The 18,209-nt window shown below is 33.8% G+C and overlaps 1 protein-coding gene across 11 annotated transcripts in view; it reads right to left on the bottom strand.

Moving 5' to 3' along the window:
- The window catches only part of NAV3 (neuron navigator 3), an 872,565-nt gene that overhangs the window by 279,043 nt on the left and 575,313 nt on the right, over positions 1-18,209 (bottom strand). For all 11 annotated transcript variants that reach the window (XM_017976235.5, XM_078336921.1, XM_054238645.2 and 8 more), the window contains 2 exons: positions 2,278-2,395; positions 1,573-1,625 (listed from right to left, as the gene is read on the bottom strand). In XM_017976235.5, the coding sequence (XP_017831724.1) occupies positions 1,573-1,625; positions 2,278-2,395 (171 nt within the window). The remainder of the gene's footprint in view (positions 1-1,572; positions 1,626-2,277; positions 2,396-18,209) is intronic.

Here is an 18,209-nt window from a genome sequence, read left to right as displayed (position 1 = left end):
TCTCTGTAATCCCAGAATCAAATTGAAATGATAGCCAAGTAGGTGAGAGTTTCTAGACCTAAAATGTTTTATATTATTCAACACTTCCTCATGGTAAAAATATTGAAAGCAAAAGCAAGCATGTTGGGTTTTTAAGAAACATAATTTTGGTTTTGGGAGACTGTTACGCTTTTTAACTGAAAGCCTTAAATATCTTTTAATAGGTGTTAATCCATGCATGTATCCTTTACAAAGTTTTTAGTGATACTATTCTGCATTGCATTTTAGTTAATTAAATAACATTATTAATAAATGTTAATTTACATATCTTGTCACATTCTAATTAATTTCCATTTTACAGATAAAAAAGCTGAGGCTCAAAAAAGTTACATATTTTTATCAACATCACACAGCTTATTACTGTAGCAGGGTGTAAATGTATTCTGATTTGGCTTGTTCTCAGTAAAACTTCAGAAAACAACTGTAATTAATTCCCACAGAGTCATGTTTGAGCCCAGAGTAATTAGATCAGGCAATTTTTAAAAAATTGAACGATTGTATAGAAATCCTTTCTTTTATAGTGATTTTTTTTCACAACCCCATACACAGAGATCATGACATTATAATAGGTCCTGGAAGTAATTATTTTAAAAACTGACATGATAGCTAATCACTCTTTAAAAACAAATTCTGTATATTATTTTGGATTTCAGTTTTCTGACAGTAAGTAAAGCAGGTCAGCAGATTTTGAAAGTTAATAGGTGTTTTCATTCTTAAGTCTGATAACTGAGAACTCTTTAAGTTCATTTAAAATTCCTATTCTGTGCTGAAGAGATTTGGAGAAAGCTTTCTCTTGCGGATTTTGGTTGTCATTCCTGATTATATCTGCTTGATGTAACTTTAGTTATGGCATTTTATATTTCAGGTTTTCCTATAAAACTAAGTGTGGCTTTTAATTAAGAAATAGGTTTTTATCTTGTAGTTGATTATCCTTTGAATTTATTATAAAACTTTAAGTTTTACTAGTTGATAAAGATAAGAGATAGCTGGGGGAGAGGCAGATTTCCAGATTGAAGGCTTTCTGGAAGAGACTATGAATCATATCTCAAAATCAGTCACTACTTAGCAAACTTACAGCAGCATGCCTTGAGAACTATTTCCAGAAGTGTTGAAGAGTCCATGTGTTTACAGTGGACTTTGTTATGAACAAAGGAAATACTATTTATATATATTTAAAATGCACATTGCAAGGCCTGTTCTTTAAGCCAGCTGTTCAGACAAAAATAATCCATTTAAAAGTAGAAATGATATTTACTACCATTAAGACCCATGTTAAATTAAATGATATAGAACAGCAGAACAAAAGAAAGTCAAGGATCTAATAAAACATCTGGAAATATGCCATGTGTATATAGGAGTCACTTGATATTGATGTGCATAAAGTGAACCCACACAAATACATATGAGAGAATGGGATCAAATGGTTTTTTAGACAAGCAGGAAGACATGCAGAAAAAATAATATCCATTTAAAATATAATTAATTCTGGAAGTGGAGATCAGCATTATATATTGAGAATAAAATGATTCTTACCATCTGAGACTGACTTCTAGGACATCCATTGATATCTTCAACTTTTTCATTTGCTAAAGCCAAGAGATAAAATAAAAGAGAGAAAAAAAGAATAACATATTTAAGTAATGAAGTGAAACACACACACAAAAACAGGAAAAAAAATACCAAGCAAAAATGCTCCTGCTACATATATTCTATCTTCCAGGCTGTGTACAAGAAGACACACTTGTTAACAGCCACCAATTCTATATGCACAAATCTGGCAAAAAAAAAAAAAAAAAAAAATGAGTGAGAAGGAAGTTGCTGCTAATTCTTTAGCCTGTGCCAAATAACTGCTGACATGAAACCTTTCACAATTGTCCCTGCTGGATCAGTATACAGTTTCAAGGCATCTTAGAGTGTATGAGTTGCTCCAGCTAATGAAATGCGCACATGGGAGACACATGGTTTAATGAAGCATTCATTTCTGACAGTTCAACTCATATGATTCAATAAAGATTAGCAAGTTTATGTATATATAGGTATAGTTCTAGTTATTTAAAAGTATGGCCAAACTGCCTTTTTCAAACATCCTCACATAAACATTTTAATTAAATCAGGGAAGAGCTACATGAATCTCAGAGACACATGGACCAGTTCAGTAAGACATTCAACTTAAATTGTGCTTTACCAAAGAGATGGGAGCAGAGAGTTTCATGCATTCTTTCAGAAGGCAGGTCTTACCAATAATCTGGATAATTTCTGCTAGGAGCACTCCATCTGCAATGTCTTGTTGCAAGTCCTTGATCAGCCGCTTGTGGCCCGATTTTGCAAGGTAGTGGTTGGCCCAGTCAGTGTAAATCTGTTGAACAGAGAGAAGGAAGAAGTGAGATGGGGTGAGGGGAAAGAGAGACAATAAATGCTGAAGACAAATGCTGGATTCAAAGGGAAGCTATTCTGGATCACATTCCAGTTTAAGAAGTCATAGCTCTAAAGGAAATAGTTGTAAAGTAATTTTTAAACAGCTCTTTTCCCAACTTATCTCTCATTTCAAAGGGGATGATTCACTGCCAAAATTAAGGGCTAGTCACTTGTGACAAAGCAAAACTTCCCTCCTGGATGACTACTGAGGAAATTCCCACTGCAAATCAGTTTGGGTTTTCTCTCTCTTTCTTGTTTCTATAATTTTGAAAACAATCTTGTGTGTTCAAAAAGCTACCTGGACTGATTTACATAGAAACTTTACTATAAAAATTTGTGTTTCTCTCAGAAGACTATTGAATTTGTCATGTGAGATACTGTATGTGACAAGATTTTGGCATCATTTTATGAAATAATTGCAAATACCTTCCTGTCTAATATATTTTATGTGGATTGTCATCTTCCATTTAAGCCTCTTGAAACATGTTTATATGAGAGAACAGAGGCAATAAATGGAGTTATTACATAGAAATTATAATGAAATTCAGAAGCGGATTGTAAGGCACAAAATTGACAATTTGACATAGAATAGAGGTGTCTTTTCAACAGCAGATAATGATATAAAGAAAAGCTGAAACTACACAAAAATTTTACAAAAATAAAACATTAATTTTTTCAATTGAATAGAATACTTACTAATGTAATTGTAAGGGAAAAATTAGTGTGAAGATTTCAGCTTCATGGGTGGTACATATGGATATAGTAGTGGATTTATTACAAGGCAGCTGATGATGTGATGTAACAAAAAGTGAAATATTTGAAATGAGAATAGAAAGAAAATAAGAAATATGCTTGTAAAAAGTATTATTAGAAGCACTGGAATTAGAACTGGGAATAAAACAGAACCTGAGCATGAGAAATTAGGAGAAGGACCTTCCTTGCAGAGGGTATGACATATAGAAAAGTAGAGAATCAAAGAAAGATAGGACACAGTTGTAAAACCTATAATTGAGGCAGAATGTCTAAAATTAGGGATTATTAGGCTGAGAAGATAAGTTGCATTTTATTGTCATGAACACTGAATGCCAAGCACATTATTACAAACTTTTAAAACATTTCTAACAAGCAAATTCACATTTAAAAAAGTAATAGTAAATCAGAAATATAGAAACTAAAAAGTGAAAGTCTCCCCCAACTTCCAACCCTGTCCATTTTTGAATTTGGTATGAAGAGTTCTAGAATTGATGTACCTATGCCCCACTTCACACTATGCCACCTAACACACACACATACACACACACTCTCACACAAACACGAGATGACATTTTTAACCAAATCTGGCTCAAATTTTACATATTATTTTGCAGTTCCAAATTTTTATGTAACAATATTTTAACAGCTTTTCTAAGAGCCATTTCATTTATATTTATTTATCTCACTATTTTAAATATTATATTATACATAATATCAATCTTTCATTGACATTTAACTTAAATGTTTCCATTACATCTAACGTTGTAAGAGACACCCTGATACATGTATCTTTCTGAATGCATATACTAGTATTATTATATGGCAAAAACCTAGACATGGGACTGCTAAGCATTTTAAATGGATCTTGGGTCCAAATACTACAAAATTACAACAAAGAAGAAAAAGTGTTCCCATCTATCAGAAAATACAAAGTAGTTCTATGGGCATCAGAAGACTAATACATATCTGGTGATGAGTAAGTTTCCTGAAAGATGTAAACAATTGGAGGCATCCAGTTGCATAAGAAAAATATATGTGACAGAGAAATTGCATTTCCTTTTATTAATATCCATGATCTCCATGTTGAAGGTGAAGGGTAAGAAAAATTACTTGCATAACTATCTCCTGAATTAGCACACAAATGCATGATTTTTAGGGAGATGCTTTTATGTGATGCTAATATCTCTCAATTAGGATTTTATTATATTTGTATGATCATACTTTTTTTGGTAAGGATTTTATACTGCTTAGAATTTAAAACATTGAGCACACTCCCCTTCTTTACACATCATTTAAATGACAGAACTGTTTATAGCCTTCTAGTAGAAACTTAAGGTTGAGACTTGAGTTGTGCTGATAGGACCGTAGACAAAGAGTGGGGCCATGGGCTGGAAGAGGATTCACAAGGGTGAAGATAATGAGTACTGGAGTCAGTCAAATCTGACTCCAGACCACTTACTACCAGTGGGACCCTGTACAAGTTACTTAACCTTCAGATTCCTCTTGTAAAAAAAAAACCAAAAACCTCTTGTTGTAAAACAAGGATAATGATAACACTCACATTATAGGATTGTGCCAGGACTAAATAAGATAGTCACAAAGCTAGTCATAAAAAAATAAAAATGCTTGCTATTATTATCATCACATGGCATCAGTTTTATTTTGCTGTGATACCTTTCTAACAAATGCTTGTTAAATGTGTAATTTCAAAAAGGTAAGAAAATTGAGAGGGCTGGCATCAGAAGACTAAAGAAATTGTACTGATGGCTTCTGACACTACTCCTATCACTATCTCTGCCTGCCTTCTAATTCACAGGTGTCATGAATCTGTCTACCATCTGAAGTCAGGAAAATCGAAGTAAAAGATTAAGACTGTCTTATTCTCCTCTAGGCCTGTAATATCTCTATTGTGACACCATTTCCATCAAATTGTGTTGCACTGGTTTTGTTTTATGATGCCATTAATTATCCACAAATACTTATTTAAATAAAAACAGAATGATATGTACTAAAAGTAAAAATAAGAGTACTTTCATTCTCCAAATGCATGTCAACAGTTCCTTAGCCTTTATCCAAATTCCTCTTGGGATTTAGGTGGGAAAACAAATGGGAGTCCAGCTAATTGGCTTCAAGAGACCTTGTTGGTAATGCCTATATTTTATCTCACATTTTTTGTTTGGTCCAGTATTTCTTCCAGAGGAATCCCAAGCTTAAGGGCTTTCATATGTCCAGCATCTCTAATATCTGAAACTTTCCTCAGGCCACAGTTCTCACTTTAGCTGCAATCAGTGAGAGCAATTACTATATAAAGAAATTTAAAGCAAATGTTCCACCTTAAAAATAATTCTTAGACACTTTATTTATTCCTTCTATTAAACAGCTGTGTCTTCCATAAGTAAAAGATACTTGAGATCCTCCAAGGAAATGACAAGAGGAAACCAGTGCCTTCCAAAAGAATATAATCTAGATGGTGAAATATTTCAAAAATTACAAAGCAATATGTAAATATATTTTAAAATGTTATATACAAACATATTTATCCTTTCAAAATTGCATATTTGTAAGCTGAATAAAAAGGTGAAAACATAAGTTGTGTCTTTAAGGAGATTTCAAGCAAAGGACACCTGGTATATAAATGTATTTAAAACTCACCAATAAATTTACTATAATGCTCTGATTAGAGAGAATATAAACAACCTTGTCAACTGTCATTAGAATGTGATCTTTAAATAAATATAACAGGATGGTGAAATCAGGTCCTGAAATTGGATTTGAACTCCAAAATTGCCCTTGGTTCATTATCACAAAAATAATAATTACATTATTTAACCTCTTAGCTTCAGCTGAATTAGTCACAAAATGTGCAGTAATGTATTTTGCAGGATTATGCTATGAATTAATTATAGTGTTTTTGGTGAAGAAATTGGTATAATTGGGAACAATATCAAACTAATCATAATTCAGTGATTGGTAATTTTTGTAAGAGGATCATTGAGGATTTTAATCATGAACATTCTGGCTAAAGCTTCAAATACGATTTATCTCTAAACATCTGAAGCCAGTCTTCAACTGTTCTGATGAACTTTAATGTTATGAACATACATATCATCCCATCTAATAACTTAACCCAAGAAATTCAGAAGGATTAGTGACACTGCATTTACAAGAGGGCTACTTAGAAATTCTAGTACAATTGTATCCATAATCATTCACTTACCATAATCAAAAATGATGAAAATTAAAGGTATCATGGTATATTTTACATTTGTCAGTCTGAACTTTAGGGCCTATTATACAATAGCATGTTTTCTTTGAGGAACAATTCACATTGTTGGAATGCCTGCTCTGCCCTTAATATTAATTCAGACTTTGATTGAACATTTATTTTCTCTAAGTTCCACAGTATTCTCCTATGTAAAATGGCAATAACATCATGACCTATTGAGATGGTTTGGCTTTGTGTCCCCACCAAAATCTCTTGTCTAATTATAATTCCCAGTATCAGATGAGGGGCCCAGTGGGAGGTAACTGAATGATGGGGGCAGATTTCCCCCTTGCTGTTCTGATAGAGCTCTCATGAGATCTGGTTTTTTGAAAGTGTGTAGCACTTTCCCCTTGGCTCTCTCTCTTCCTCTGGCTTCCACTGACTGAGATGAGCTTGCTTCTCCTTCCCCTTCCACCATGATTGTAAGTTTCCTAAGGCCTTCCTAGCCACACTGCCTATACAGCCTGCAGAACTGTGAGTCAATTCAACCTATTTTCCTTATAAATTGCCCAGTCTCAGGTATGTCTTTATAGCCATGTGAGAACAGACTAATACCTCAACCGATGGAATTACTGTGAGGCTTTAATAAATTCATACTTTGGAATATGGCCTTTCACTTAAAATACATATTTGCTACATGTTAAATATTATTATTCATAGCTCACTGTTTTAATGTGAAACATATTTCAATTAACCATGAGTTGATTAATATTATGAACCATTATTGTGAAACTCTTAAATCTTAGATACTCATCTAAATATAGTTTACCTAACTAATTAAGGAAATTGCTGGAAGTTGTAATGACTTCATAGCTTCGTCATTTGCCTCTGTGATATTCTTTTCACAATGCTCATGTTTCATTATAAATATGAGGATGAAACAGAAGGCAACGTATATGACACTGTATTGCTTTTCTGCAGTACCTGCTACAAAAAAGCAACATCAAAAGAAGATCTACTCTGATTTTCCATGAATTCCTAAACTTTTGTGATGATTTTTTTTTTTATTACTGGCAGTATTACACACTTCCTTTGTCTATCTCAGCAAGTTGTTCCTACATTTTTAAACATTATTTATCATTTGGTTGGTGTTTTATAAGTAGCCTAAGCACTAAGTTATATAAAAATGATTATGACTATTTTTGTTATTCCAGATACTACATTGAGGTATATGTGTTTCAATGGGATAAAGTAACTTATTTTTAAGAAATCCTAAATAATCAAAGATGTGGGGAGAAGAGACAAGAGAAAGACTGCCTTTTCATTGAAGATAAAATTGTTTTTGAATAAAAAGACAGTAATCTGGTAATCTGATTAGAAAATATTATAAATATAATCAGACTGTTTAAAAATATTAGCTGAGCTAAATTTAACCCTGTACTTATTTAAAACATTATTATTTTCCTTCAACATTCAAGCAGTAGCATTACATTTCCATAATCACTGCTTCCTGTATGTCCAAATTACTGGCTTTGTAAAGTTAAGTAAGTTCTTCTAAGCCATAACAGAAATTGTGTTAAAGACCACGAATTTCTATAACAATAGCTGAACTTCTATATCTTAAAAAGCAGCAAAAGACTAAGCATATTAAGTAAAACCAGTAATCTATCTGAGAGAAGAGTGACCAGTGAGATATATGTTTTTCTCACAAAAAGAAAAACTAGTATAGGGAAGAGAATTGGAAGCAAAAGGAGTTCTAGAACAGAACTAAGGGGTTACCTCTCTGGCCTGAGTTTCAGTGTAGCATTTGGGCCTGAGAATGGAATCACACAGCAAATCAACCACAACAGTACAGGAAAGCATACATTTCTTTTCAAATCCTCTAAGAGCCATGTGGAATTTTCTGGGAGAAAGAAGTCATCCTAGAGACACTTGAAATCAGGACAGGAAGAATGCATAGACCTGGTACAGAAAAGCATAAAGGGCACAGAAGATGTAAGGATAGGTTAAAACGACAGGCATCCTGCCTTTAGGGACTCATCAAACAGTAGTCATGGTGGGTACCAATGTCAGTGAGCAAGATGTGTCACCCCTGGCTCCATGATAATAAGTAACCACAATCAACAACCCTTATCAGCTTATCACTGCAGAAAGAAAATGAAGAATCTGGAATCCTCAAAGACTGACTTTTTTTTTTTTTTTTTTTTTTTTTTTTTAAGACAGAGTTTCGCTCTTGTTACCCAGGCTGGAGTTCATTGGCGCGATCTCGGCTCACGGCAACCTTGGCCTCCTGGGTTCAGGCAAATCTCCTGCCTCAGCCTCCTAAGACTGACTTTTAAACCAGCAGTGATTATGTTACTTTGAATTAAGATAAATACATTTTCTCATACTATGCAGAGAAAAAGGCTTAAAAGGTGAAGTTATATATTTTTTCAAAAATATAATTTTGTACACCACAGTTTTAAGACTGAAAATTTAAAAAATGGTAGGCAACACCAGGTAAAGAAGGTTGCAAAATGACAGTGTGAGACACAATACGTTCTATTTTTAGTCATTTTGAAAAGTTGATCACAGACTGGATCTTCAGTTGTTGTTACTGGACTGATATGACCAAAAGATCTGTGAATGAGTCCAACCTCATGACTCCTGCTAGCCCTCTAGAAATTTCAATAGCTCATGTGATATAATTATGAACTGAATCCTTTAAATGTTTTGGGTAATATCAATATCATCACAATATATATAATACATTCACCAACTACTTAGTTCACCTCAGTTTGTATAGTTCTCAATTTTCACATCAAGGTTAAAGTTGGCACTGTATTAAGTTTTTCAAAAATCTCAACTTTGGAGTTTGATTTAAAAGTGAATATTAATAAGTTACCTCAAAGATCAGTAGATGGTTTATGAAGCCAAGTCAATTATAAAGTAAACATAAAGCAAAGTCTGATCATTGCCTTTAACATTTTTCTTTAATTCTCATCCAATCTCTGACCCAGTGCTGTTAATTTTATCTCCTTAACACCTCTTAAGCCTTCTACTCCTCTACTGCTACTATCATTGCTCTGGGTAGCTTCTCATCATCTATCACCCAATTGCTCTTACAGTCCTAGAAACAGTTTCCGATTGCAGGCAGGCTAAGCATTAAACTATTCTATACACTACAGATCGTGATTGCTTTAAAAGGCAAATCTGATCAAGTAATTTAACTTCTTCCTAAAAAATCACAAAACAGCCCCGATTTAACTTCAGAAAAAAGTCCCCTATGAAGTCAATTTATTCCATTTTTAAGAGAAAATTCATTTTAATAAAAATCAAAAAAAAGAGAAAAAACCCAACTATGAAGGTTATAGAAGAATGACTGATGATTGAGAAATGACACATAAAAGGGTGAGCTTCAACAAGCAGAAAGAAGGGGAAAGCACATTCCATGCAAAATAGTCAGAAATAATAAAATCTACAAAGGAACAGAGCTATGAAATAGCCTCATGATTTTAGAGAATTCTGAATAATTCTGTTTGACCAGAGCATGAGGAAGAGCAAATGGAAAGACTAGGAGGAATAGGCCAGGAATCGGGTAAGGGTTGGGCAAAAGAAATCATATCTAAAGCTAAGAAGGCTTTATTAAAATTTTTAGGTGAAAGTTTATTTTCACATGGGAAGGTAAAAGTGACAGCCATGCTTCTGTTACTAAACTTGAACTTGAGTGCAACTATGAAGGACAGTTTAGAGTTATGAAAGAGATTACTTTTAAGTCTTCTGTGTTCTAGATGGTGAAATAAATAGCTTCTGCCCTCTATTTATTAAGAAATCGCCCACAAGACAGCAAGAACAAAAAATCTTAACTCAAATTCTATCTTTCATGACCATAATATATGTATAGAAAGCAGATGAAAGAATGATACACATATAACAGAGTAGAAAAGGAATATCGAACACACAGAAGCCTGCAGAGGGAGATAGAGTAATGCAAACAGATTTTCCCACAGAACCCCAGAATGGCTCAGAAAGTGTGAGCATCAGTTCAAATGGAGGTAGGATGAATCAAATTTAAGACTTATATTACTGCTGGCCTACTCATTATCCCAGAAAAAGCCAGGATGTATTTTAGGGAAAATCTGGACTTAGAGTTATCAGGAAGACAACAGGTAAAGGCATAGGAATTAAAAGGATTAAATAAAATTATGTATATTTATGTTGAGACCCCAGTAACTGACTTGCTTCTCAGGCACCCCCTCCTTCAGGAATTTAGGATTTCATATCCTCCACCCTCACTACAGTCATAAGATTTAAAAATCTGTCTTTGACAACAATGATCATCCCTAAGATCAACAGATATTGACACTCATGAATACCCAGTGAATCAAGCAGCTGGCCATCATTATAGGATGGCCTGTAATGAATCACAAAAGGCATTAACAATTATGTGTCTGTATACACACACACACACACACACACACACACACACACACACACACACACAACTTCCAAGTAGCTTTTTATTGTCTCCTTCTTGATACAGAGAGTTCAGGTTTCCCAGATATTTGATAAAATTCTCTAAAATATAATGTAGATTCCAAAATGGATAAAAAGAAGCCAGACTAAAATGCAAAGCCAGAAGCATAAGAGAACTTTAGGGAAATTAAAATTAATACCCTGGGCTAGAAAGGAGAGGTTGTATTCATCAGAGGATACAGAGGAAAAATAACGATATATATACACACATGCATGTAAGCACATTTATAGCCCCCGACACACCTACAAATACACACATATGTATTTGAAGATCTAAGGATTAAGTAGAAGTTTTGTAAATTCAAATATGATTGACTTTTTAAAGTTAAAATACTGGAAGTTTAAATTGAGAAAGTTTATTGGAAGAGAGATCAAAATTGAAAAAGATGAGCTATAATAGAAAAATATAGTCATGTAAGAGGATAGATTCAGTAAGTCAAATGTCAAATATTAGTTCCAAAAAATAAGAAAAAATTATAGAAAACAATTTTCTAACTGCTCATTATGATTAAGAAGATAAAAATTGTTAACAACATGGATTAAAAAAGAATATTCTGAAAGCTTCAGGAGCGTGGGGTAAAAAGAAACAAATCAAGAAAGTTCAAGTTACCTTCAAAGAATCAGAAATCATAATGACATCACAAGTCCCTACAGTGACATTGCAACTAGATATAGAGAAATTCCTATGACATTCTGGAGGAAACTGATTTTCAATCTCAAACTCTATGCCTAGACAAACTTTCCAACAAGTGGGATAATAAAATAAAAAGATATTATATAAAAACATTCTAAAATACAAAAGTACTTTCTTACATCCCTTATAAGGAGGTTATCAGAAGTGAAAATAATGGAATCAAACAAACATGTCTTAGAGAGAGGCAAGGATTGTCAGGTGATGATAAATTTCAGTCTAACCGCTACGCAACAGATCTAGAGAGCAATCATTTTACATGGAACAAAGAGAAATGATTCTAGGATTGTTGACACTAGGGAAATAATAGAATTGATATACTCTCTGAGAATTGGATTATAAGGAAGAATGTCTTGGGATGTATTTTACAGATCTGTGAAAACTGTTAAAAGAAAAGACAAACTTAGTCATAGAGTCAATATATATTATACAAATAAAAAAGTGAGGCAATTATTAGTTTATGGAAAAAGCAACAAACTCTGTTTAAGAAAGAGACTTTAATCCTAGGATAGTACTTGGTTGGCGGTGAATAATATTTACATGGCAATAATGAAAACAATGTGGATTTCACTGAAAATTATAATCTAAATACATTGTGGATAAGGAGAGACAAAGGGAGTTATAAAGAAGCTAAGTCCTTATATATCATCCTAAAAGTCAATAGATAATCTCTAAAATTCATAAAGTAGGATATTAAAGCATATTACTTGAAAATACAAAAAACAATCACCAGAAGAAACTGCTAAATGGGTGGAAATTCATTCTTTTATTGGAGAGGAGGTAGGGAGGTAGGTAGGGATAGGGAGCACATAGGACTGCTCTTGTTTGCTTAGCTGTAGAACTTTACCTATTATTTCAATAGTCTGATAACAACAAAAATCATTCATTTAAAAATAAGGTTGTAGACTGAGCATGGTGGCTCACACCTGTAGTCCAGCACTTTGGGAGGCTGAGGCAGGCAGATAACTTGAGGTCAGAAGTTCAAGACCAGCCTGGGCAAAATGGTGAAACTTGCTACTAAAAATGCAAAAGAAAATCAGTCGCCCATGGTGGCAGGCACCTGTAATCCCAGCTTCTTGGGAAGCTGAGGCAGGAGAATCCCTTGAACCAGGGAGGCAGAGGTTGCAGTGAGCCGAGATCACGCCACTGCGTTCCACCCTGGGTGAAAGAATGAGACTCCATCTTAAAAGAAAATACAAATGAATAAATAAATAAATATAAATAAAAATAATGTTATAAAAGGAGTCTGAGTGAAAGATGATGCAGTAGAGACATAGAAAACCAAAGGTGTGGGAATATAGAAAAGCCATATTTACGGAGTAGAATCAGCAGGACTTGGAAGTGAAACAGATTTGACTTGAGGCAGAGAAATCCAAATTTCTGGTTTGGATTAGCTAGATATTGGTGTCTCCTACTCAGTAGACACTCAACAAAGCCTAGCTTATAGCTTATAGGGTCCATGACATGTCTGTATCCATTATGCAGCCAAAACTATACAATGTAGTGGCTTTGATAAGCTAATGGAATGGAACTCTAAAAATGGAACTCTAAACATTTGTTTTAAGGGTTTAAGAAAGTACACGTATCTCCTAATTTTTTTAAAGGTTTGATTTTAGTTGCAAAGAATACAAGTCCTTAGTCAATATATTAAATTCCTGGTACATGTCACATATATTACTAATAATATATTTCACATGAAGAGATTAACTCTTTTAAGACAAAATGAATAAACTACATTGATATGCATAAATAACACTTTTTATTATTACTGCATTCAACTTTTCAAGTACTCTGAGCATTATTTCCTATACAAACAGAGAATCCACCTCAGCAGGCTACTGTACTTTTTTGACCATAAAACCAGATGAAACAAATAATCAACATTGACCTCCTGAACTCTCCTGCACCTACCCCTACCCATCCCAGTGACACTTTGTTATGTAGATGTCAAGTGCACCCTTTAACCCAATTTCAGGTTTTATCAGAGATGAAATTACATTAAAATAATGTTTTCATTTGCAACTGTATTTAATGTTTAAAATTGTAGCCACATTTCATTAGTTTAGAATCTAGTCACATATCTCTATTATTAGATTGGAAAGTTTTAGATGAACAGAAATACATGTACACTGATAGGAAAATAAAGGATAGGATTTACTATGCTAACTGCAGTATGTTCTGACTTTTCTTTGCATGTGGTTTTTTAATAGAGAAAAGAGCTGAGGCCATAAAACAAACCATGTCATCTATAGTCAAATCAAACCAGCCAACATTCATTGAGTAGTACTGTGCTCGGCACCGTGCGCAATACTAGCAAGGATAAGGCACATAGGTTTTCCTTAATGACGAACAGGACAGACAATTCTGAAAACCTAGTAGGGGTTCTCTGCAATGATAACTGCCTTGTCTTTCCTCTATATCCCTTATCCTCTGGCATTCTAGTTGCCTAGTTCATGTCTAGATCATCACTGTGAGAACCCCTCAGCATTCATTTGAAGCCACATTTGTTGTTCTCTAATCTTTCTTGCCGTTCCAAATGTACTGAATACTTTGGCAACTGAGTCAGCATTTTCCTTCTCTAACCTTTAAGTGAAGTAGTAATCCTGGGCAACTTCATGGTCAATGTAGACAATCAATCAAACACTTCAACAGAAATAAAATATATAGTGAAGAACAAGTTACCCGGTCTTAAATACATGCAGCCTGACTAATAATCTTTTCTTCTAAAAAAGATGGCATTATATACATTTTTGAAAAAGGAGTTGGATGTTATAATTATAAGGCACAATCTAGTGGTAACCTAAATTTTATTTCACTTTAATTGCATATCCACTGCTACCAGCAGTATGACAAGAAAGAACTACATAACATTCTTTCTCCAAGATGCAGTTTCTACTAACAGTGTTGAGAGTAAGCGCTATTTTAAACACTTTAAGTAGTTTAACTCATTCACTGCTCACAGCTCCCTAAGAGAAAGGTACCACTATTCTGTTTCAAAAGATAAGGATTCTAAAACAGAGAGGTGAAGTACTTTCTCAAGGTGACAATAGTTAGTGCCACATGGAACCCTTACTTTCTGTCTCCAGATTTGCCCTCTCAGCTCATACAAAAGGAAATGTTTCATTTATGAGCCTTTCTTAACTCCAGCTGTCAACATTATTTCTGTTACATCTTATATCCATCTCAACATGTGGAGAAAAGCCTCCTTTATTTGACTGCTGCAACATCTAGCACTAACAGAACGCTCCATGGAGAATTCCTCTTAACAGTTTGAAAGTCGAATAATGCAGGAGACAATATGAGCTAAAATCTAAGTTGTAAAAAACACCACAGAGTATGTTTTAAAAAAGAGTTATGAAAACTTTTTATCACTACCCTTTTCTAAGAAAATCAGTGAGAATACTGGAGATAATTTTACTTTCTTCCTGTGTCGGTCTGATAAATTGATAAAAACACTACAAGCACGTTCAAAGCAAAATCAGTTACCATCCTCCAAAGACCACATAACATGACATAAGTGTGCATAAAAAAATACTGATAATAAAACACAAAGTTAAAAGAGAATAAACCCATTTAAGCCTTAGCTGTTCAGTTTCTAGGCTTCTGACCTGATTATTTCCCCTCACTTTCCTACAATTAGCAAGGAAAATTGAGTGATGGAAAGGTTGGTTTAGCGAATACCGTAGTTCTCAAAATGCAGTTTCTTGGCCAACACATCAGAATCATCTAGGAACTTGTTACAAATGCAACTTATCAGGCCCCATCCTAGATCTACTGAATCAGAGACTGGTACTGGGGCCCAGCAAATGAGTTTTAAAAAGCCTGCCAGGTGATTCTGAAGAGTACTAATGTTTGAGAACCTCCGACATGGATGAATGCTGCTCACAAATCAAAAGAGATTTAATTATAATGCCTTCAACTGTCTTTCAAAGTAAAGAATATGCATTTTAATGTAGGTGAAAGGTAATAAAACAGCCATGGTTCATATATATGTATATTTAACATATGTTATATATATGTTAACATATTCATATATATGTATATATGTATATTTAACATATGTTCATATATGTATATTTAACATATGTTATATATATGTTAACATATATATTTTTGTTATATATATTTACCATATGTTATATATATGTTAAATATACATATATATGTGTATCTATTATATATAATATATACATATATGTATATATTTATATACATATTAATGAAATTAATATATAATGCACATTTATTAAAAACAGTCATGGCACACACACACACATATATATATCTTCCCTTATCTTCTAAAACTCTCTTGCCTCTTTTCTTCATAGCAAGAGAGGTTTGGGAGGTAAGGGAAGGTAAGAGGCATAAGGTAAGGCAAGCATTGCCTACAACAATGCTCCTCGCAAAGCATTCATTCGTATGTTTCAAGTATTTTAAATTGTTAGTGACAAAAATAGATATCTACCTCGATAGGACACAATTAATTAATTAATTAATTTAGAAAGAAGTGGCCAAGGGATGATTTACCTTCACTTAGGCTAGAAACATAGAACTTGGAAGCCGAGAGAGAACACACTGCCTGCTGTGTTTAAAGCCTCTGTGAAAAGTAATGGAAATAAAAATGCAGTGCCCGGAGAGTATTAATCCATCCATCAATTGATACGGAGCAGTAGAGAAATATCCAGGGGAAAAAATAAGCAACTTTCAAAAAATATTCGTTTTTTTCACCAACTTTCTTTCCTTCTTCTTGCATCAACTCTGAGCAAATATTAAACTACTTGGAAGATTCTGTTGATCCCCACTAGAGGAAATCCTATTTTCATAAATATCTGAAAAATTTAAAACTATAATAAATTATAATAGAACATATTGATAAGATCTGTCATCTAGTTTGATATTTGCTAAGGACTCTCTGATGGTCTCATTTTATATTCTAATCATAGACAATTATGTATCAGCTTTCTGCAGTTGGTGTCTCTCCAGTGACATGCTGTAGCTCCAAATCACCATGGGTAGGAGCTAGATCCACATACCTGTGAGACCATTGGCTAACAGTGGCTGCTGCCCTTCAGCCTTGTCTAATCGCAAAGCGACACTGCTCAATAATGAGCCAACCACGAAGAGAGCACGGAGACTTAGAAGGTATGGCATTAAGAGCTACCCTAAAACCCCCAAATTTCATCTTAAAATCCTTTCATTTGCAATGTACCACAATTGCACAATTGCTGGAATGTACAATTGTTAGAATGCTAAGGATTGTATTTGAATCTCTTACAAGTTACTGGAATATATTAGGCAAAGGAAAATAAAAATGGAAAATATACAGACTACTGACTATATGACTTTACACTGTTTATAAACAAATATAAGATAATAAAAAAGTTAAAGACTTTAAATCAGCCCCCAAATTTCAAGTTCAAGCCTCCAAACCAGAGTTTTAGAGAATTTCTTTTTTTGTAAACGTATTCCTAAGATTAAAGTTGTTCTTCAAAAGATATGTGAAACATGGTTCACCAGGCAAGACTCAAGAAGTAAAAATTCTCACTAGTTATAGAAGAGGACATAAGTCAATATTGCTTTTTATCCAACACTTCACCCTCTCCATCATTTTCCCAACCTTCAAAAAAGTAAAGTTAAATTTTTGGAGGGTTTTAGAAGTGGAGAAAGTATGGAGTCAGAAATTCTGGGCTTTCTTCCAAGTTCCACCACTAACTACTGGATCTTGAGTCTTCTCTTTCATGCGAGGATCATATCCTTATCTACCCTGCCTATCTCATAGGATTATTGTGAGGATTAACTGTAATAGAAAACATTTGCAGAAGCAAAATGCACTATATAATATAAGGCATCATTATTATAATCAATGGAATATGCTTACTCATGGATTACATTTAAAAACACATTACCCCATAACAAATATGTAGTAATTTCAAATAACCATTGAACTTGTCAATATTTAGATCAACTACTTTCTTTTGAATTGCATAAAGACACAGAAACTAATTTATTTCCATAGAATGTTCTTATCTTAGATTTTTTTATTTGTCATAGCTGATGTATTTCCTGATATATTACAAGGAACATATACAATATACCTATATTGAAAATGAATGACTGTGCAAAAACTACTTTTTATAAAGAGTTAACCCAACCAGGGATGCACTTCTAGCAGCCTCATGACTAGAAGTCCCCCTTCTGCCACCCCTCACCAGAGAACCTATTACATTTTCGCTGTTCACCAAAGTTTGTGCTTCATCTTCCATAACATAAAATATTCTCTAGAAAGCATCTTCTCACCAAGGACCTCATTTCCAGCTCTCCTCTCCTTTAGGTGGATAAATATGGACTAGATATAATCAATGAAATAAGAGATAAAGTATTGTGCACCTCTTCCTTCTCTAGCCCATAAAAATATACTTTAATGTATTCTTCATTTGTTTTGCCTGTAGTCCACCTGGGAGTATATATTCAGGTAAAACAATGAGGCCACATAATGAAAATGTGTGTTTTCACTAGTCTGAGTTCTTGAGTGACTGTACAAAACAAAGCATCTCAACTCCATAGCCAACCCCAGGAAACACTGTGGACTGT

This window comes from Callithrix jacchus, chromosome 9 (assembly GCF_049354715.1).
Source record: "Callithrix jacchus isolate 240 chromosome 9, calJac240_pri, whole genome shotgun sequence".
NCBI lineage: Eukaryota > Metazoa > Chordata > Mammalia > Primates > Cebidae > Callithrix > Callithrix jacchus.
This window is presented reverse-complemented; position numbering and strand designations above follow the sequence as displayed.